Genomic DNA, 23,801 nt, shown 5'->3' with positions numbered 1-23,801 from the left:
TTTTAATAGTAATGAAGGAGAAGAAGAATGAATAATTAGAATGATATAAAAATATGATATTCACATACTTTATTTATGCTTTATAATATATGTTTTTAAGACAAATTTAAAATTTAATATCTGATTTACATAAGTTAAAGTGCCTATTTACGATACATATACCAGTTATGGCGTATTTACCAGTTACGGCGTATTTAACAGTTCCAATATGCCGTATCTTAAAGTAAGAGTTATAACTAGTTATAACTCATCCCAATGTGATCGAGTTCCAACCGCGTCTCTATATCAGACTCATCATCACAATCATTAGCAAAATGATTTGAATTGCCACATTTAAAACATCTATAAGAATTACAATCATCACTTTCACTTCTATAAGAATTACCATCATCACCTTCACCACCATTCTCATCATAAGAGTCATTTTCATTAGAATAATCATTACGATAATTATCAAAATGACTCGGACTGCCACACCTAAAACATCTATAAGGATTATCATCATCATTTTCACTATCATTCTCATCATTTTCACCATCATTTTCATCAGAATCGCCACAATTATTAGCATAATGACTAGAACTGCCACATTTAAAACATATATAAGAATTATCATCACTTTCACCATAATAACTATTAGTCTCATTATTTTCAACGTCATTTTCATCAAAATAATTATCACACTCATTAGCAAAATGAATGAGACTGCCACGTTTAAAACTCCCATAAGAATTGTGGTTATTTTTGTTGTAAGAATAACCACAATATTTAGTGAAATGACCAGTCATACCATAGTTGTAACAAGAATCATTTCTAGAAGAAAGTAATTGACGAATGCTCTGTTTTTCTGTCTTTGATAAATTCACACTAGAATAACAACTACCTCTTACATTATCGATGCCATATTCGTTCATATAATCAAGGGTTTTATTCAGTTCTAAATGTAAATTAACAGTTTTTTCAGACTCAACAATTCTTATTGGACGATATTGGCGTGTCCATTCTGAACCAGAACCATTGCGATGTTCTTTAAACCTAATATTAACACTTCTGCTAGTTTTTCCGATGTAATATTTGTTATTATTGCACTCTAATACATAAACAGTATTCATTTTGGATATAATAATAACTAGATGAAAATACTTTCGTTTGACTATCAATACAAAGAAAAATGCAAACCAAGAATTTTTTTTTTGAAGATCCATCTTTATTAAATAATTCATTAATTCTCACATGAATATGTTTTTAAAGTTTCGAACGCAGTCAATACAGGTTTCCCTTTGTTAAAATTTCCATTTTTATCATGATTCATGAAATGATTTTGCCGATCGAAGATCTTTATTTGTTGGAGTTGCAGATCTTTGTATCGATTACAAGTTATCTTTCAACCATTACCCAAAACGTTGTAAACATTATGTGACCTAATCAACTAAAAAGCACCTCATAAAATAAAGCATCCCATAAAATAAAAATTATTATTCCACTATGGTAGATCATGTCAAACCATTGTACCCCGGATTCTTTTGATATTTTATTGGCTGCTATTGAAGTCAATTGATATGTACCACATGACGGTCCATTTAATCGATCAATAAAAATATACCCCAAGATTTTAGGGACTAGCCGATACGTATGACTAAATATTTGTAACATCTGTAATGTTTATATTGTGTTTAGTTTTGAAACAATATTATTTTCTTTTTTTACTTGACTTTTATAGGTTTTGAAAGGTTTTCACGTGATTCCATTTATAATGCATGAAATGAACGTAACATTTTTTGCGATAAATAGTTGTATTTTATTCATCGAATAATATCGGATCACTGCATGATAAAATAAATTATAAAATGAAATTTAAATTTTACATTCTATTAAGTACTTTCATAATATCTATTAATATTTCTCCTTTTTTATTATTATTCGTTATAATTTGATAATCGATATGTGTCATATATTAAATCTTGCGTTTTAACAAAAGAAATTCATACAACATATCTTCAATAACAATTAAAAATTTTTTTCTAAAGATTATTGTTAAAGAATGTTATTTTCCAAACTGTTAATCAGATATAAATGTTACAACTAAATTTAGTGAAAGTATTTTTTTTTTTTTTTTATGATATCAAAATAAATAAATATTTGCATTATAATTAATTGTCATATATTATGTACATTTTATAATATAATGATATTTATTAATGATTTAACAAAAATTTAAATTATAAGTAATTATTATATAATCTTGAAATGCTTGAAGTTCGATATAATGAATTTATTATTTATACTTGGTAGATTTTACTTCTTTATTTGTCTATACCGTATTTTAAATAATTTAAAATATAATCATCGTTGATTTTAGTTAGGCAAAATTTATACCGTATTCAAAATCCGCGAGAGTATTATCTAATGTCAATAGTTATAGTTTATTTTAATCATATTAACAAAATTATTATTTACTTTTTTTGGAAAATAAACATTAATAAATTAGTTATTTAATTGGTATTAAACCCATTTTTATATACTATCATTATAATTTCTCTTGATTCATAAATTTTCGTACGTTTATACTTTTGACCACGTGATAGCATTGTTCACCAAATCATTTCCCTTATTGGTAAAAAGATTTGCAATTTAACGAATCATTTGGTTACACAATGTTTATGAATGTAACTTTATTTATATGCGTTCCGAAAATATTTTTTGCTGCTTCAAACTTTATTCTAAAAAAAATTTACAGTATATTTATTTCATTATGTCTGTTAATAGAGAACAATTAATTGATGCTGCAATTGATAGAGCATATGCACTAACAGACTATAATCTTTATGATAATCTACAAAAACGATATGACAAACAATTCTTGCTGATGAATCACTTACAAAAGATGAAAAATCTGAAGCTATAAGAATTTTGACTGCAATTAATGACAGTAGTAAAATTATTTATAATGAAGGAACAAGAAGAGTCTGTGAAAATTGTGGCCAAAATTGTTTAGCTATACTATATTGCGAATATTGTGTTCGAAATTATTTAAAAGCAAAATTTTCAAATTGGACATCTGGAAATGATAATATTGCCATATGATAATTTAGAAAATATTAAATATTTAACAAAAGGTGGATACTCCGAAATCTATACAGCAGTTTGGATTGATGGATCATATTATTTATGGGATTCTAAAGGACAACAATTAAAAAGATTTAGGAAACAAAATGTGGTACTTAAAAGATTAGAAAATGTTGAAAGTGCAAATAAACGTTGGTTTAAAGAGGTTTGTAATCTAAAAATGTTATAATTATTTATTTTAAAGTTTTTCTAATATTTTCTTTATTTTATAGGCTAGTTCACATTTATATATAAGTAATATATGGTCAGATGCGATTGTTCAATGTTATGGTTTAACAAAAGATCCATTAAATGGAGATTATATGCTTGTAATGAATAAATTGGATGCAAATTTAAGACAATATTTACAAAAAAATCATAATCAACTTTCATGGAACGAAAGAATTCGAATTGTTGTTGATATAATTGATGCACTTCATAAAATTCATCATAGTGAAAATGCAATTCATAGAGATTTGCATTCTGGAAATATATTATTTAAAACTAAATTTTGTATTAGTGATCTTGGATTTTGTGGGCCTGCAGATAAACCATTAAAAAGTATATATGGAAATCTTCCTTATATTGCACCAGAAGTTATTGCAGGAAAAGAAACTACTTTTAAATCTGATGTTTATAGTATTGCAATGCTTATGTGGGAAATTTCTTCTGGACAACCACCTTTTAATAATTATGAGCATGATTATTATCTAGCGATGATGAATATTGTTAATGGTATAAGACCAAAAATTGTGCCAGGGACTCCTTTAGAATATAAAAATTTAATTATACAATGTTGGGATGCTAATCCATTAAACAGACCAGATGCTAAAATACTTTAGGATAAAATAAGAGAAATTAATTTATATTACCAAAATAATTCAAATGAATCAACTAAATTAGAAGAAAATGATACTAGATCGGAAATGAATAGCTTAGAAAATTTATACTAGCAGTAGCAGGCTATTTACAAGTAAAGTTCATCAATTTGAAAATCTTCCTGAACCAAGAAATTCAACAGAAGGTATTTATTATAATATATAAATACATTAAAAAAAAAAATAACAAAAGTTTAATATAAGATTTTCCATTTTATTATATAGAAGAACAACAGGGTATAAATTAAGCAATTTTTTATAATTTTTTAAAAATAATTAATGATAAATTATCTCCCTTTATTAGCATTTCATGGTAACAAATCATATGATTTCCATATCCCTGAGAATAGTAAGTATTTATTAGGTTCAGTTTATATTAATCATTAAAACGACACAAGATATTTATTAATTTTTTTTTTAGTCGATGATATTGGTAAATTGAGTAATCAGAATAACAATTCTTCAGAAATAAGTGGGTAATTTTATTTTTTAAATATTTATTTTTATTTGAGTTTATATTAATTATTTATAAAAATTTTAAGCTAGCAGTAACAAATCATTCAAAAGAAGATTAGATAATGGCAAGTAAATATTGGTATATTTGTCTAATTGTCTAATATTAAACGCTATTTTAATTTTAGATTTTCAAGAAATAGTGCAACAAATGAAGAGATATCGTATTAATAATGACGGTATATATAAATAATTATTTGACCCTTTATAATAATGACGATATTTAGCTTAATTTTATATTATTCCCAAATTTTTTATTTATAGATGATGAAGAAATATATAATAATCTAAATTTTCATTTTGAAGAACAAGATGAATATGAACTTCCCGAGAGTAAGTATTTTAAAAGTTTAAATTTATTTAATCATAAAAAAAGTTTTTAATTACTAAATTCCATTTTTTATTTAAAATAATATTACTTCTAACATATTTAGATATAGAAAACTAATATTAATTTATTACATTTAAAGTTTGTAATAAATAATGTACTAAACACTAAGACTAGAGTAGCAAGATTAGACATCTTTAAAGTTTTTTAGTTTGTAATTTAAATAATTTATTTTCTTTCATATTATAACATATTAATAAATTACTTTATCTAGTATGATTTGTAGTAAATTATCAAATTACGAAAATTAATGAAATATTTATTTTTTGATAATCGTTACAATAAAATTTTAAGTTTATAGTTTTTTTTATAGTTTACACCTCACATTATTTACGAGTGATGACAAAATATTGGTGAATTTTGGCAACTTTTTTAATTGGTTGCATTTTTTTATTTATTTCTGTTAGATCTAATAATCAGTGAATTCTTGAATAAGATATATTTACTACTAGTGATATAATTACATCTAAAAAAAACTTTTTTTGTTAATTTTATACCAACTTCACTTTGAAGATAATTAGACAATTTCCTTTTTTAATTCTACAACACGAACAAAGGTTCTTGCACATTTTATGAGTTGAAATGATATTTCACTGAAGGTTTTCTTTATATTTCCTTTATTTTATTTTTAATTTTTATAAGAAATTTTATTTCAAATAAAATGGACCCAGAAATATATATAGGGTCAGGTGATGAAAAAATTTTTTACTATGAGCTATACGAATTTTTCAGGGTGATAATGTCAGTCGGTTACTATAATATGAAATAAAATTCTGATATGAATTATCAAAAATTAATTCAAAATACGAAAACTCAAACCTGACCCTTTTATATATATTTCTGGGTCCTTGTAGAAGTGTAAATTTTCTATAAGATTTTTAAATTATAAAAATATTATTAATTAAGTTTTATATAAACTCTGTTTTACTGAAAAAAATTGAAAACAAAAAACATCATAAAAATTCTATGTTAATATTACATAATTAAAAGTTCCAAGCTTTCCTTAGTGTTACAGAATAGTTCATATTTGAATCATTTTGAAAACCGCAAAAACTGGTGGGCTGGACTGATCTTTTGGCCGGTCCTTAAAATTTTTTAAATTTTCTTATTTATAACAGTGGGTTGGATCAACGAGATAATGAAATGCAGGTCGCACTAAAAATTATGACATTAACTAGTAGTGTTGCGAAGTCGCAGTGACTTGTTGATAATTCGCCCTAATTGATTATTAATAACCAGTGATTCGGGTTTCGCTAATTTTGTACAAATTTAGTTAAAGTTTTTTTTTTAATTGTATAATATTATAATATTACATTATATTAGTTTCAGTTGTTTTATTAATATTATATTATATTTGTTTTATTAAATGGTTTTTTATTATATATAATTTTAGTTATGATTTGTGGAGTATTGATATTACAAAATACCAACATATGAAAATTTTGGTATTTTGAAATGAAAACTTATTAATAATATATGATTTAACATTTTTATTAGAGTTCCGAATGGGTCAAGTCAGGTCAGGTTAATTGATAAACCTGACCTGAAATTTTTTTTCAGGTCAGGTCAGGTCAGGTTATATCAGATTATCTGTTTGACCTGACCTGAACTGAAACCTGAAAATTTTCAGGATTTTTATTAAAATATCAAAAAAAAATGGTGCAAAACATTTTTTTTGATTCACTTTTTATATTAAAATCGTATAAAAAGGTGAATCGTGATACTGCAACTAATTTTTTTATATAAAAAAGTGAATTCTGATACCGCAATTCACTTTTTATATATAAAATCAATATAAAAAAGTGAATTCTGATATCGCAACTCACTTTTATTATATAAAATTAATATAAAAAAAATGAATCCCAATATCGCAACTCACTTTTATTATATAAAATCAATATAAAAAGTGAATAATAATACCATTACTTATATTATATAAAATCATAGTTTCAGGTCAACAGCAGGTCATTCAGGTTATATTGATGTTACAACCTGAACTGATGCTGAATTGCAATTGTTAAACCTGACCTGATAAATTCAGGTCAACCTGTCAGGTTACCTGAATTTGGTCAATCTGTTCAGAACTCTAATTTTTATATTAGATGATAAATTTATATAAATGGTCCAAGTTCAGACTGGCCTCAAATCTCAGACCAGGACTAGTCTTTGCTGGGACTGATTCAACTCTACTAGAGCTCCATCTTAATTTTTTTTTATATTTAATATTATTTAATTTTTATTATTTTTATTTATTCAGATTATTATGAGTGATTGGTGATAGAGGTCTGCAAATGGAACCCAGAACCCAGAACCCTAATCTGGCCCAGACCTAGATCTGAGTTTGGGCTGGCATGATTTTTTGTTAAACCCAAATTTTCGTAATTCTGGCCAAACCCGTCTTTATTCTGGCTGAAATTAAACTGTCTGAAATTAAATTGGCCGTTTTACAACAAAATGATATAATAATAGTCCAGGTCCAGTCTTGGCCAGATTTTAATATATTAAGACCAGGCTGGGCCAGGCTGGGCATTTTAGGTTAATTTCCAAGTGCGGACTGGGCTGGATTGTAAAATAGAGGTCAATGCAGGCCTCTAATTGGTGATACTGTAGTTAATATTTAAATATGCAGATTATGAACAAATTACATTATTTAATTTAAAAAATTATGGTGATAATGTAAATGTTTACTCTGCATAATTACCATTTTGGATGTAAATGATCATTTCCAAGTTAGTTTTAACAAAAAAATCAAAAAAGTGATATTCAAAATCTTTACCACTCTAAGTATATATTATATATTAATAAATTTTTCATTTTATGATTTTTGCTGTACAACAATGAGGCTTGATGATTGACACTTGTCATACATGTGATCCTTGCATTTTGCATACCATATATACCAAACAAAGCGTTTAATAATAATAATAATAATAAAATTATATTACCTTTTCCAGTTATAGAGCATTTTATATAATTATATAGTAATGGCTCTCAGTAATCATAAAGGTAATGATTATATGTATAGTATAAACATTTAATACAATTAGAAATATTATAAATTTGTTTAATTCTATATTCTGGTAATATTGAATTTGAAAGGAAGCAGCACTGAAGAATTTGAAGGAAGTAACTCTGAAAAAATCAAAGGAAGCGACTCTGAAGAATTTGAAGAAAGTAGTATCAAGGAATCTAAAGGTATGTTAAACATGCTAAAATATTAAATTTTTATTTGTAAATACATTTAAATACTATCTATAATTACCTAATATTCAAATATAATTCAATCTAACTATATTATACAAAAATAATGTTAGATAATTTAGCTCGTAAGTTAATAAGTTATCTTACAATTGAATAATAATGGAATTACTTATCATTTTTTTTACATTTCATGTAATTAAATAATTTATTTAATGATTAATATAATACTATAGTCAGTAAGTTATTAGTTATTTAAATCTTTAATTCTTTACTTTATTTTATTTATTTTTACATACTAATATTCAAATAACTAAATTCTTTATTTAATTAACTATTTAATAATTAATTGTATTACAGATGGTAAGTTACAATAACATATTTATTTGTTTAATATTCTATATAATTCAACTAATTGTATTCTTATTTAAATGACTAGATTGTAAGTGATATATTTAATTTACAGTAAATACTTTTGTATTATATTTATATTTAACTAATAATAATTAATTATAAATAATATTAGGGAGTAAGTTATATTTCTATTATTTATATAATTTAAAGCTAACTAAATTCTTTATTTAAAAAATTATTTAATAATATAGAGGGTAAGTTATTTATTTAAATTCTATTATTACCTATTTATATAATATTTTTATATAATTTAAACTAACTAAATTCTTTATTTAAAAAAATATTTAATAATATAGACAGTAAGTTATTTATTTAATTCTGTTATTACTAATTTACATAATATAATTTAAACTAACTAAATTCTTTATTTAAATAGATCGTAAGTTATAGTTGTTTATTTGATCCTATTGTTACTTATTTATATAATATCTAAATATATTTAAACTAACTAAATTCTTTATCTAAAAAATTATTTTGTAATTTCTTTTAGTTGGTAAGTTACAAGTTATTTATTTAATTCTATTATTACTTATTTACATATATAATTTAAACTAACTATATTCTTTATTTAAAAAATTATTTAATAATATAGGAAGTAAGTTATTTATTTAATACTATTATTACTTATTTATATAATATTTACATATAGTTTAACTAAATTCTTTATTTAAAAATTATATAATAATATAGGAAGTAAGTTATTTATTTAATTCTGTTATTACTTATTTATATAATATTACATATAATTTAAATTAACTAAATTCTTTATTTAAATAGAACGTAAGTTATAGTTGTATATTTAATTCTATTATTACTTATTTATATAATATTTAAATGTATTAATTTAAATTACTAAATTCTTTATTCAAAAAATTATTTTTTAATTTCTTTTAGTTGGTAAGTTATAAGTTATTTATTTAATTCTATTATTACTTATTTATATAATATTTACACTAACTAAATTCTTTATTTAAAAATTATTTAATAATATAGCATGTAAGTTATTTATTTAATTCTATTTATTACTTATTTATATAATCTTTACAAATAATTTAAACTAACTAAATTCATTATTTAAATAGTTTGTAAGTTATTATTTATTTATTTCCATCATTACTTATTTACTTAATATTTACATATAATAATTTAAACTAACTAAATTCTTTATTAAATAGATCGTAAGTTATAAGTTATTTATTTAATTCTATCATTAATTATTTATATAATCTTTACAAATAATTTAAACTAACTAAATTCTTTATTTAAATAGAACGTAAGTTATAGTTATTTATTTAATTCTAATATTACTTATTTATAGAATATTTAAATATAAATTAAACTAACTAAATTCTTTATTTAAATAGATAGTAAGTTATAAGTTAATTATTGAATTCTATTATTACTCATTTATATGGTATTTTAATTTAAACTAACTAAATTCTTTAATTTGAAAAATTATTTGATAATATAGAGTGTAAGTTATTTATTTAATTTTATTATTACTTATTTATATAATATTTTACATATAATTTAAACTAACTTAATTCTTTACTTAAATAGATCGTAAGTTATCATAAGTTATTTATTTAATTCTATTATTACTTATTTATATATAATTTAGACTAACTAAATTCTTCACTTAAATAGAACGTAAGTTATAGTTGTTTATTTAATTCTATTATTACTTATTATATAATATTTACATATAATTTAAATTAACTAAATTTTTTAAATAGATTGTAAGTTATTATTTATTTAATTATATTATTACTTATTTATATATATTTGCATATAGTTCAAATTAACTAAATTCTTATTTAAAAAATTATTTAATAATATAGGGAGTAAGTTATTTATTTAATTCTATAATTACTTATTTGTATATATAATATTTAGGCCGTTCCAACTTGATTATTTGTTTAACGTCCACCACCCCCCTCTATTTTTTAAAAAATTTGAGATCTAATAAACACATATTATTAAATACCCCCTCTATTTTTGAAAAAATTTAAAAGCTAATAAACATATAATGATAAATAATCCCTTCTGAAATTTTCAAATTTTCCTATGTTTATTTATTTAGTTTGTTTAACTTAAGCCCCCCTCCCCCCTTAATTTTTTCAAAAGGCCTGGACGTTAAACAAACAATTAAGTTGCAACAGCCTTACATATAATTTGACTAACTAAATTCTTTATTTAAAAAATTAGGGAGTGAGTCATTTATTTAATTATATTGTTACTTATTTATATATTAATATTTACATATAATTTAAACTAACTGGATTCTTCATTTAAAATATTATTTATAATATAGAGTGTAAGTTATTTATTTAATTCTATTATTACTTATTTATATATTATTTACATATAATTTAAACTAACTAAATTCTTTATTTAAAAAATATTTCACAGATGGTAAGTCATTTATTTAATTCTATTATTACTTATTTATATAATATTTACATATAATTTAAACTAACTATATAAATACTTTATTTAAAAAATGATTTTGTTATTTTAATTAGTTAGTAAGTTATAAGTTATCTATTTAATTCTATTTATATAATATTTACATATATTTAAACTAAACTAACTAAATTTGTTATTTATTTTCTAATTTCTTTAGTTGGTAAGTTATGAGTTATTTATTTAATTCTATTATTATTTATTTACATATAATTTAAACTAACTAAATACTTTATTTAAAAATATTTTGTAATTTCTTTTAGTCGGTAAGTCACAAGTTATTTATTTAATTCTATTATTTCTTATTTGCATATAATTTAAATTAACTAAATTCTTTATTTAATAGATCGTAAGTTATAAGTTATTTATTACTTATTTATATAATATTTACATAATTTAAACTAATTAAATTCTTTATTTAAAAAAATATTTAATGATATAGGAAGTAAGTTATTTATTTAATTTTATTATATTTTAAAATATCTACATATAATTTAAACTACCAAATAAATACTTTATTAAAAATTATTTATAATATAGAGAGTAAGTTATTTATTTAATTCTATTATTACTTATTTATATAATATTTGCATATAATTTAAACTAACTAAATTCTTTATTTGAAAAATTATTTATATAATATAGCTTGTAAGTTATTTATTTAATTCTATCATTACTTATTATTATAATATTTGCATTAACTAAATTCTTTATTTAAAAAATTATTTAATAATATAGGGAGTAAGTTATTTATTTAATTCTATTGTTACATATTTATATATAATTTAAACTAACTAAATTCTTTACTTAAATAGAACGTAAGTTATAGTTGTTTATTTAATTCTATTATTACATATTTATATAATATTTACATATAATTTAAACCAACTAAATTGTTTATTTAAAAATTATTTAAAAATAAGCTTGTAAGTTATTTGTTATTTCTATTGTTATGTACTTTATAAATATTTATTGTTAATTGGATCCTTTCATATAAAATTTCTTGTTACTTTAGTTGGTAAGTTGTGAAATATAGGTTATTATTATATATATATATATACAAAAACTAAGATATATATTATATTAAATTTTCTATTTAAATTTCAGAGTAAGTGTTAATCTCAATTTTAAATTTTAATGTAATTTTTAATATAAACTTTAATAATATACTAATTATTTAAATTTATTAGATTTGGAAAAAGTGGAAATACAATTATGGATAATTTTATTTTTGAAAAAAACTTAAGATGGATTCCTTATGATAAACTTAAAAATGTTGAATATCTTGATAAAGGGGGATTTGGTATTATATACAAGGCTATTTGGTTTAACAATAATAAAGATAATGAAGTAATTCTTAAACTTCATAATAATTTAAATGAAAATTTAAATGAATTTTTAAATGAAGTATGATAATATGTTATTTATTTTTTTTAATTTAAATTATAATTTATTTATATTAATATATTATTATTATTACTTTATAGTGGAATTATCATGAAAGTTGTTTAATTTCATATAACATTATTTATTTTCATGGGTTTACAAAAGATCCAGATACTTTGAAATATATGGTGGTAATGGATTATGCAAATGAAGGTAATTTAAGAGGAAACTTAACAAGAATAAGCAAAAGTGATTGGAATCAAAAATTATATATGCTATTTGAAATTATTTCTGGACTTAATAATATACATAAAAAAGAGCTTATTCATTGCGATTTTCATGATGGTAATATTTTAAATCATAGTGAGGGTAGAATTTATATTAGTGATTTAGGATTATGTAAACCTGTAAAATCATATTTGAAAGAATATAATATTTATGGTGTAATACCATTTATGGCACCTGAAGTTTTAAGAGGCAATCCTTATACTCCAGCTAGTGATATGTATGGTTTTTCTATGATTATGTGGGAATTTACATCTGGGAAACCACCATTTAATAATATAGAACATGATTTTCAACTTAGTTTAAGTATTTGTGAAGGTGAACGACCTAAAATTATTGAAAATACTCCACAATGTTATGTAGAATTGATGAAAAAGTGTTGGGATGAAACCCCATTAAAAAGGCCATCTTCTGAAGAAGTGTTAAACATTATTAATAAATGGATGGCTTCTCCATATAATGTTAAAGATATTAATGAAGAATTAAAATACAATATTATGGAATTTATAAATGCACCAATTGGACATAACAATAATATTGATACTGGATCTCATTCGCAGGCATACTATAAAAGTCGCTTACTTGATTTTACTAGTAAACAATTGAATGAAATTCTTGAAAGTAGATATTCACAAGCTAATATAAAAGTGAATGAAAGTGAAGAATTAGATGATTTTATGATTTAAAGTTATTAGGTAAATAATATAGTATAATAAGTATATAAAAAGAATTAATTTTGAAATTATTTATGTGAAATTAATTTTATTTATTTAATTATTTAGACATTAATCCAACCAATTATTTGTGATTTTTATAAGAATTTATAGTTTTTATAAGTGCGTGGTATTTTATGTCATACATTTAACAGAAATTGTTGTTTAGATTTATATAAATACTAAGGCTAGAGTACTAGTAAAATATTTTACAAGATTCTTAGTTTGTAATTTAAATAATTCCTTTTTTTATATTTTATCCATATATGTATTCTCTTTTTTAGGATTATTTAAACACTAAGGTTAGAGTAGTGTATATATTTTACAAATTTCTTAGCTTGTAATTTAAATAAATCGTCTTTTTTTAACTTTTCCAATTATTAAATATAAATTATCAAGATAGTAATAATATAAATATATAAAACCATTTCCAATGCATAAAATGAAAAATAAATAATATAAAATTTTTTGTACTCATTTCAATGGCTGATTGTATTTAATTTATATGTTTTTATTTTTAATATTATTTAAATTTTAAATTCTGCTCTCTATTTTTTTTAAGAAATTATATTATTTTTATATTGGTTGAACTCAGTTTCTGAACTGGTTTGAAACTTTTCTTATTTGATTAATGAATTTATTGTAGTAAAAAAATAAAACCCAAATTAGACTGATTTACTACATTTTTTTCTAATATACCCACTCCGTTTTCAATCCATGATTTTGACACAAAGTTGCTCTTGCTGTTTCTGGATTAAGACGATTTCTTGTTTTAGTATTAGTGTTACCTGCTACAGAAAAAGTCTGTTCACATGCCATACTCGTTTTCTTTAAAAATCGTAATGAGATTCAAAGTTACACAATTATTACATGTGTTATCACTGTTTTGGTCTGGAGTGATAACTAACGTCAGATGTCAAACTGATCAGTTGTGGCAAAAAGGTCAAATAATAAGATTATAGGTGTTTCAATAATTTGTAATAGAAAATTAATAATGAAAGTATAATTCTGGTAAATAATATAAGGGTTTCTTGAGAATAAAAACCTATCAAACAAATGATGACAAAACACAAGGTAAAACAAGTAAAACACGCGAAAAGTTTATTGTAAAAAAAAACTAATAATTAAATCATACAAAAAAAAACAATACTTCGGATAACACAATCTAAACTCTCTGTTAGATCTTCCCAGGTGTTAACAACTTTTATTCAAAAGAAAATATTGCCCTATATCAGATATATGTTTACATTTTCACACATGACAGTTTGAACTTATCAATATTATCCTATTATACTAATATGATTAATCAATCAATTGTCCTTTTTTCATTGCAATTATCTGCAAAAACCTTTCTATTACCATTTTGTATAAGTTCCACATGTCTATATAATTCATCAACTATGTAAATCTCAAGAAGCTTCTCTAGCTAACTAATAAAGCAATTTTACTAATGTTATAATAATTAAACTGATACTTATAATTGAATATTTATGAGTCAAAAGAAATAATATTACTAAAAATGGCTAATTAATGTAAATAACTAATAAAACTAAAATATATTATAAGAAATGTTTCATATTGTAATATTGTAATATAATCATGGGATTTCTGCGCACTACATCATGTGACTTGTTCGATCTTCAACTAATTCCAAAAATATTTTTTTTTCTGTTTCAGGCTTATTGCAGTATATTTATTTCATAATATCTGTTATTAGAGAAAATTTAATTAATGCTGCAATTAATACTAACAGATTATAAGATTCACGTATACACAAACAATATGAATTTCAAAAACCAATAATAGAAATGATGATATTGATAATTTAATACGAAAATGTCAAATTAAAACGCCTAAACCAAATGGGATAATTGAATGGATTCCATATAGTAATTAAATATTTAACAAAAGGTGGATGTTCCGAAATTTATATAGCAAAATAGATTGGACATTTTAAGGAATGGGATTCTATAGAACAACAATTAAAAATACGTACTAATAATATATCTTTATTTTATAGGCTACTTCACATTTGAATATAAGGAAATATTTACAACGAAACCACAATCAACTTACATGGAAAAAAAGAATTCAAATTGCTGCTTGTATAATTAAAGCACTTTTACGGGTTCATGGCGAGAATGCAATTCATAGAGATTTGCAATCCGGAAATATATTATTATTCAAATTTGGTGAAGTATTTAATATTACTATTTACTTGTTTGATTTTTGAAATTTTGTTTGAAATTTTTTAGTAATTATTTGATTTTTTTGTAACGTTAGTATTGTAAATCTAATTTTTTTTAGTTGATAATGTTGATAAATTAAATATTCAGAACAGTTCATCAAAAATAAATAGCATTTTCAAGGGTAATTTTATTTTCATATACTTATTTTTTATTGGAAATAATCAATAAATCAATATTAATATATGGCTATATTTTTATAATAATTAACGTATTAATTTAATCACTTAATATTAAATGTAATTTTGTTTAATTTTTGATGTTCAAGAAATAATGCAAGAACAAATATCGCGTTAATATTGATGGTACATAAATAATTAACTTTGTAGTAATAATAATTTATTAATTTTATACTCCCGAATTTCTTATTTATAGATGACGAAGAAATATATAATAATCCAATTTTTCATTCTAAAGAACAAGATGAATTTAAACTTCCTGAGAGTAAATATTTTTTAAAGTCAAAGTTTATTTAATCTTAAAAAAGTTCTTGATCACTAAATTTCATAAAATATTTCTTCTAACGTATTTAGATACGGACGAATTATGCAAAACTAAGTAACATTAATATTACATTATTACATTTAATTAATTTGAAGTTTATTTTTTATTATAAATTATTTAAACACTAAGACTAAAAATGGGTTATTCTTATCGCTGTAACATTAAAAAATTAAAAGTCCGGTTTTTTTTAACGATGTTAATATTAGATATTAAATATAATTCTGGAACAGAATTCTTATAACTTTTAGTCAGCATCATTAACAGTAACTTTGACAGTGTCTATTATGGCAATTGTGAATTTCAAAGAAGCGATAAAAAAATTTTGATAATGTAAAAATAACATATGATAAAATAAATATAGTTAAAGTAAAACGAAGCTTTTATTATAATTATAAATCTTAGAAATTAAAACTTTCCCACATTCGGGTATTTTTTTCCTAAAAAAAATATTACCGATTAAATATTACGTCACAAAAAAAAAATATTTCTTTTTTTTTACGGATAATAGGATCATCAAAAGCATAGTTTGTTACACCATCCCCTCGAATTTTTTTTATGTCACGTTAAACAAAAATGTGCATACTTTCAAGTCTTTCATATCTCGGCCCATTCACTGTCGCACAGCCTTCTACTGTCGTAGATCTTTTTTTTATATTTATTTATCTTGACAAATTTCTACTAAAACTTTTTATTTATTTATTTTTTTTTTTAAAGAAAAAAATAATGTCTAGCATTTTATACAATACATCCAACACAGACGGTATACAAGAAAATAATACAGATTATGAACATGATGAAAATTTCTTTGACATTTTATATAATACGCCCAATACTACAGAAGACGATATACAACAAAAAGAAAAAATTGATTACGAAAATGATGAAAATTTCTTTAAAGAGTTGGTCACCGATTTTCATCATATGATTACGTATACAAATGATATTGATGACGTTGAAAATTTTGAAAGTAATGTAATTGAATGGATAAATAATATAGAAGAATTTAAAGATATAAAATTTAAAAAAGTTATTGAATCAATGGAAGTTCATCAACAAAGTGAATCATGGTTTTCAAGTTTAATTGGATTTTTTTATCAACATGGTATCGTAAATATTAATAAGAATATAGAAAAAGCATTAAAATTATATTTATTATCTATTGATATAAAAATATTAAATAATAATGATCATCTAAAAAATTATAATATCATTATTGGAAAATATTTATTATCATTATATTATTATAAAGGTATTATTTTATTTAAAAGAAATTCTTTTAAATGGGCTATTAAAAATAATGAAAGTTCTTTTGCTCAATATCAAATAGGAAATTGTTATTATAATGGTAAAGGAGTTAATGTTGATATTAAACAAGCATTTGAATGGTATTTAAAATCTGCCAAAAAAGAAAATTCCATTGCACAAAATAAGATTGGTTATTGTTATCAATATGGAATTGGAATATGTAAGGATGGAAAGAAAGCATTTGAATGGTATTTAAAATCATCTAAAAAAGGAAATTCGGAAGGACAAGATAATTTAGGTTATTGTTATCAATATGGGATTGGTATAGATATTGATAAAAAGAAAGCATTTGATTTATATTTAGAGTCCGCTAAAAAAGGAAATTATAATGCTTGCAATCATTTAGGAATTTGTTATCAATATGGTTATGGAATAAATGTAGATAAAAGAAAAGCATTTGAATGTTATCTAAAATCCGCTGAAAATAATTTAGAAGGACAAAATAATTTAGGTTATTGTTATCAGCATGGAATTGGAACATTTATAGATAAAAGGCAAGGTTTTAAATTTTATTTAAAATCTGCTATGAAAGGAAATCACAATGCACAAAATAATTTAGGTAATTGTTATCAATATGGGATTGGAGTAAACATGAATGAAAAAAAAGCATATGAATGGTATTTAAAATCAGCTAAAAGAGGGAATCATAATGCACAAAATAATTTAGCATTCTGTTATAAGAATGAATTTGGAACAATTAAAAATTATAATTTAGCATTTAAGTGGTATTTAAAATCAGCTGAAGGTGGAAATTATAATGCACAAAATAATTTAGGTGATTGTTATAGAAATGGATTAGAAACGAATATAAATTATAATAAAGCATTCGAATGGTATTTAAAGTCAGCTGAAGGTGAAAATTATGATGCACAAAATAATTTGGGTAATTGTTATAGAAATGGATTAGGAACAAATAAAAATTACAATAAAGCATTTGAATGGTATTTAAAATCAGCTAAAGGAGGGAATCACAATGCACAATATAATTTAGCATTTTGTTTTAAGGATGGTTTAGGAACAAATAAAAATTATAGTATCGCATTTAAGTGGTACTCAATATCAGCTGAAGGCAAAAATCATAATGCACAAAATGCATTAGGTTACTGTTATCAGCATGGAATTGGAATAAAAACAGATAACAAAAAAGCATTTGAATGGTATCTAAAATCGGCTAGAAGAGGAAATTCTGCAGGACAAGGTAATTTAGGTTGTTGCTACCAATATGGAATTGGAACAGATATAGATGAAATGAAAGCATTTAAATGGTATTTGAAATCTGCTAGAGGAGGAGATCATATTTTACAAAATAAAGTGGGTGATTATTATTTTTCGGGTGATATAGTTATAAAAAGTTACATTGAAGCATGTAGATGGTATTTGAAATCGGCTGAGGGAGGAAATTTGAAAGGACAAAATAATTTAGGCTACTGTTATCAACATGGATTCGGTACATATGTTAATGAAAAGGAAGCATTTAAATGGTATACTAAATCTGCCAGAGGAGGAAATCATTATGCGCAAAATAATTTAGGTTACTGCTATCAACATGGAATTGGAGTATGTATTAATGAAAAGAAAGCATTTGAATGGTATTCTAAATCTGCTAAAGGAGGAAATATTGATGCACAAAATATAATGGGTAAATGTTATTATTCTGGTAAATGGGTTGATAAAAATTATAATATAGCCTTTTCTTGGTATCTTAAATCTGCTGAAAGAGGAAATCATAGTGCACAAAATAATTTAGGTTATTGTTATCATTATGGAATTGGAGTAAATATTGATCAAGAAAAAGCATTTGAGTGGTATTTAAAATCTGCCAAAGGAGGAAATCATAATGCACAAAATGAAATCGGTAATAGGTATTATTTTGGTAAAGGAGTTGATAAAGATTACAGCTTAGCATTTGATTGGTATTATAAATCGGCCTTTGGTGGAAATTTGATAGGGCAAAGTAATTTAGGTTATTGCTATCAACATGGGATTGGAGTAAATATTGATGATGAGGAAGCATTCCAATGGTATTTAGAATCTGCTGAAAGAGGAAATCATAATGCAAAAAGTAAAATAGGTGATTGCTATTATTATGGTAAAGGAATCGAGATAGATTATGAGGAAGCATATTTTTGGTATTTTGAATCAGCTTTAGGAGAGAATCATGATGCACAAAATAAAATAGGCGATTTTTATTATTTTGGCAAAGGAATTGATAAAAATTACGAGTTAGCATTTGATTGGTATTATAAATCAGCTTTAGCAGGGAATAATGATGCACAAAATAAGGTTGGTTATTGTTACCAACATGGAATTGGAGTAAAAATGGACAAAGAGAAAGCATTTGAATGGTATTTAATATCTGCTGAAAAAAATCATGATGCACAAAATAAGGTAGGTTATTGTTATCAACATGGAGTAGGAATAAATATTGATAAAAAGAAAGCATTTGAATCGTATCTAAAATCTGCTGAAGGAGGAAACATTAAAGGACAAAATAATTTAGGTTATTGTTACCAACATGGAATTGGAATAGATATAGATAATAAGAAAGCATTTAAATGGTATTTGAAGTCTGTTGAAGGAGGGAGTTTTGATGCACAATATAATTTGGCATTTTGTTATAAAAATGGTATCGGAACGGATAAAAATTTGAGAAAAGCATTTGAATTGTATTATATTAAATTGCCTAAAGGAGGTTACAAGAATGAAATTAGAATATCTACTTGAAGTTCTATTTAATAAACGGAAATAGAATTTTGTTTGATAATTATTTATAATTAGGTTTTATGGTAATGTAAAATTTTTTACAAACCATTTCTGATAATTATTATGTAACATATTTTTTATATTTCTAAATTTGTCCGCTTAACTTAATTGGTGTGATTTCACACCTTATTAATAATAGACCGAATTTTCTATTTGTATAAACAATTACGAATGTACTTTAAAAATTTTTTTTGTAGTGAATAATTTTTTTTAAAAAAAAAATCATAAGATACATAATTTCCATATAAATATATTCAAAATTTTGGCAGAATATTTTCAGCAATGAAATTTATGATAAATAAAAAAAACCAACAAAAATATATGTAAAAAAGGTGATTCAACGATATTTATTTTTAAGCTTAAGATAGAATTATTTAAACAAGAAAAATCTGCTGAAAATAGCAAAGAATCTGAAGATAAATCATGAAAGAATAGTATCAGGTCTAGTAAAATTGAAAATAACTTTCTTTTCTTTCATCTTACCAGAAAATGCCACACCTAAAGCATCATATGACGTTGCTGTTCACATTCTACAAAATTTGGATGAATTTGAAAGGTATACAATATTGGAATCCTTCTTTAAGGATATTATTGATCTTCAAACTGGAGATTGGTCTCGATGAATGACCTTAGAACAACAAGAAAAGATAATTATGGAATTAAGAAAAACTTTATTGGCCATGCGAAGAGCTGCAGTTCTTACAACAAGTGAATATGAAAAGAAAAACAGAGAACTTTACGTTTCAGTGGAAGATCATCAAGCTGGAAAAGAGAGAATTACAGATGGATGATATTAAAATAGTACTTCCAATGCCCATTTCTTTATTTGATCATAAATTAGATCAAGCTTATGCAGAAGTCGAAGCTGAAATATCAGGAACTTCTGGTCATATGGGATCATTATTAAGATGTAATTCATACTTCTTTGATGATAATGCAGCTTACTTTTCTTCACCATTATCTGCAAGTTCAGCGAATACTGGTAATAATAGAGCAAATTTCTCAAGACTACCAATACCTCCCGGTTGGTTAAATGTTCAACCACGTGAAAAAGTACTTGAACAAACTAATGAAACGGCGCCAGACATTCCAACAACTGAAATCCAAGAAGAAAAGATTCTGGTAATAGTGAATTTAGTGGTGATAACAATAATAATGTAGAGAGGAGTTTAAATGGTCAAAGATTAAAGAGACCATCTGATGGTCCATCTACACCATCTACACTATCTACACTGTCAACACCAAAAGCTGAGAATATTTCTCCTTCAGAATGTACAAGATCACTTAATAGTCAACCTTTAGAACGCACAAGGTCCATTGGTCAACCTTTGGAATGTACTAGATCCAGTGATCAACATTTAGAATGTACCAGAGCTGGTGTTCATACATAGTAGTTCAACAAGCATGGGTTTCCACTTAGAATTTGGCGATTGTCCATGTGATAGCAGATATTTTAGCAGATCACAAAGCAGTATGGCACGACGAGGTTCCAAAGATATAACAGCAGCATATCATATGCGATAAAGTTCATATGGACGTAGTTAACCTGATAGCGATGATGCAGCAAGCGTAAAAGTACAACTAGTGAATGTGAAAAACATGCATTAATGCGGTATTATTTAAATAGTTGCCGGTATGATAATTCATTTACTAATCGTATCGTACCTGTTCTGTTTGTAATATATATTACTACTACTAAAGTTATAGGTATTACATGTACAAAGGATCATATAATATCATAAAATTCACACAAGCGTCCAACTGATAATTAAAGACGAAGCTAAAGTCACCAAACTAAAAGCAAAGATAAACCAGTGTTCGGCATATGACTTGAAATGACCAAATAATTCAAATGACAAATGACAAATGACATGTCATTTCAATGCTCAAATGACAAATGACCTTGGTCATTTGAATGTAATTTTGGTCAACATTATAATTTTTGCCTACACTACATTCATTATTTTTTAATTATAGTCACATGATTATTTATGTGATAAATATTAGCCAATCAAAATCAAATGATTGAAATGACCAAATGACAAATGATTATGAATAATGCCATAAATCATTTAAATGGTCAAATGACCAGGTTATTTCCAAACACTGAGATTAAGGTTGCTGGAGAAACTAGGGGGTTTTGGCAAGTTGGTGAAATGCCGAAATAGCGAAACTTTGCTGAAACTATATAAAAGTCTTATTAAAAAGTTGGCGAAACTCTGGAGAAAGCGAAACTTGACAAAACTTATTATAAATGCCGAAATTGCTGAAACCTTGCCAAAACTATAATAAAACTATAGTAAAATCTTGGAGAAACTAATCATAGAATTTTGGAGAGGTTTAGGCAGGTAACCTTAACTGAGATAAACAGTTAATAAAATGAAAATGATTATAATTTATTACTTTTAAATAGTTTGAACTATTGATATTTTTAAGCAGTTAATTGAGATCTTTATTGTAATTTATGAACTATATAATAAAATTGCCAAATTTACTTTATTTGCTATATATAAATTTTATTGATATTACGCATTTGTAATTGTTATTGAACATGCAAAAGACTACTGTCTAAATTTGAATTATGTAATAGAAAAGGTAATAGAAAAGAAAATATTAAAGAGAAATATCATGAGAAAGAGAATTTTAATCAACAAAAACATCATATTATAATCAGCGATAATTGTGATTTATCTATCATAGTTGTATAACGTCAATATTTTAATTCGTGATTCATTTAAGAAGCGGAGAAATTCATATATATTTCATGTGAATGTAGCCGGCTTACCTGTTCAATCGTTATTCCATGAGAGTATAAAGAATATTCGGATTCCAAGCGCATTTTCTAATATCTTTCCCGCCTATAAAAATGAATATAATAACAACACTGTCTATCACTAGAGTCTTTATGGATTCCAAATTATAGAAAATTTTCACTGTTTCTTGGACGAATCACGAATTAAAATATTAAATTAATAATTAATTAATAGTATGATTAGCATCATGTCCATTCATACCTGTATATTATTACCATAATACTTTACTGTATACTCGCATTAAATGTCACATCATACACATACAAGCTCAGAAACACTGACAGGAGATAATGTTTTCGATTGTTTACAAACACATTTGATGTAGTGTCGCCAGTGTTACCAGTATCTCCAGTGTCTCCAGTGGATATCCTAGTGGTGTGGAAGATACTTTAGCAGCATTAAAAAGGAGGCGTCTGAACTAAAAGTATAAGCATAATTTATTAATCTTAGAATTACTAATATAGTAATATTAGATTTTTAATTCTCTCAAAATTTAATATCTTTTTCAGACTAATTATTAGCGGCTAATAAATCTCTCAGGATATTTAATAATTTAGAAACTTTCTCACTTACATTTAATTTCTTTGTTCATATTGTAAAAATTTATTTGTAGATATAAGTGTACTTTTATTTTCTTTTTTATTATTTTTTCTTTCTTTTTCTTTTATTTTTTTTCCTTTTTCTCCTTCTTTCTTATTATTTCACAACTATAGATGGTAACCAAAAAAAATATTTTTTTTTTTAAAAAAACAGGTTTTTTTGATTTTTTTTTCGAGACAAAAAAAATATTTTTTTTTTGTTATTAGATTAACTTTTTTTTAAAA

The 23,801-nt window shown here is 23.7% G+C and overlaps 4 protein-coding genes across 4 annotated transcripts; 3 read left to right on the top strand and 1 right to left on the bottom strand.

Annotated features, from left to right (window-relative positions):
• Nucleotides 1-236: 236 nt before the first annotated feature.
• OCT59_002211 (uncharacterized protein) lies at nt 237-1,112 on the bottom strand (the record flags this gene model as incomplete). The annotated part of the gene is made up of 1 exon (XM_025331285.1): nt 237-1,112. The coding sequence occupies one exon, from the start codon at nt 1,110-1,112 to the stop codon at nt 237-239; it is 876 nt and encodes a 291-aa protein (XP_025189881.1).
• Nucleotides 1,113-12,177: 11,065 nt separating this feature from the next.
• OCT59_002210 (uncharacterized protein) lies at nt 12,178-13,319 on the top strand (the record flags this gene model as incomplete). Its single annotated transcript, XM_066144344.1, has 3 exons — nt 12,178-12,369; nt 12,450-12,561; nt 12,997-13,319. The coding sequence occupies 3 exons, from the start codon at nt 12,178-12,180 to the stop codon at nt 13,317-13,319; spliced, it is 627 nt and encodes a 208-aa protein (XP_065995514.1).
• Nucleotides 13,320-16,819: 3,500 nt separating this feature from the next.
• Nucleotides 16,820-20,125, top strand: OCT59_002209 (uncharacterized protein; the record flags this gene model as incomplete). Its single annotated transcript, XM_066144343.1, has 1 exon — nt 16,820-20,125. The coding sequence occupies one exon, from the start codon at nt 16,820-16,822 to the stop codon at nt 20,123-20,125; it is 3,306 nt and encodes a 1,101-aa protein (XP_065995513.1).
• Nucleotides 20,126-20,878: 753 nt separating this feature from the next.
• OCT59_002208 (uncharacterized protein) lies at nt 20,879-21,555 on the top strand (the record flags this gene model as incomplete). Its single annotated transcript, XM_066144342.1, has 2 exons — nt 20,879-21,286; nt 21,355-21,555. 2 exons carry the CDS (start codon nt 20,879-20,881, stop codon nt 21,553-21,555), a joined length of 609 nt encoding a protein of 202 aa, XP_065995512.1.
• Nucleotides 21,556-23,801: the final 2,246 nt, after the last annotated feature.

Source organism: Rhizophagus irregularis, chromosome 10 (genome assembly GCF_026210795.1).
Source record: "Rhizophagus irregularis chromosome 10, complete sequence".
Lineage (NCBI taxonomy): Eukaryota > Fungi > Glomeromycota > Glomeromycetes > Glomerales > Glomeraceae > Rhizophagus > Rhizophagus irregularis.
The sequence above is the reverse complement of the archived record's forward strand: the minus strand, read 5'-3'. Positions and strand labels throughout refer to the sequence as shown.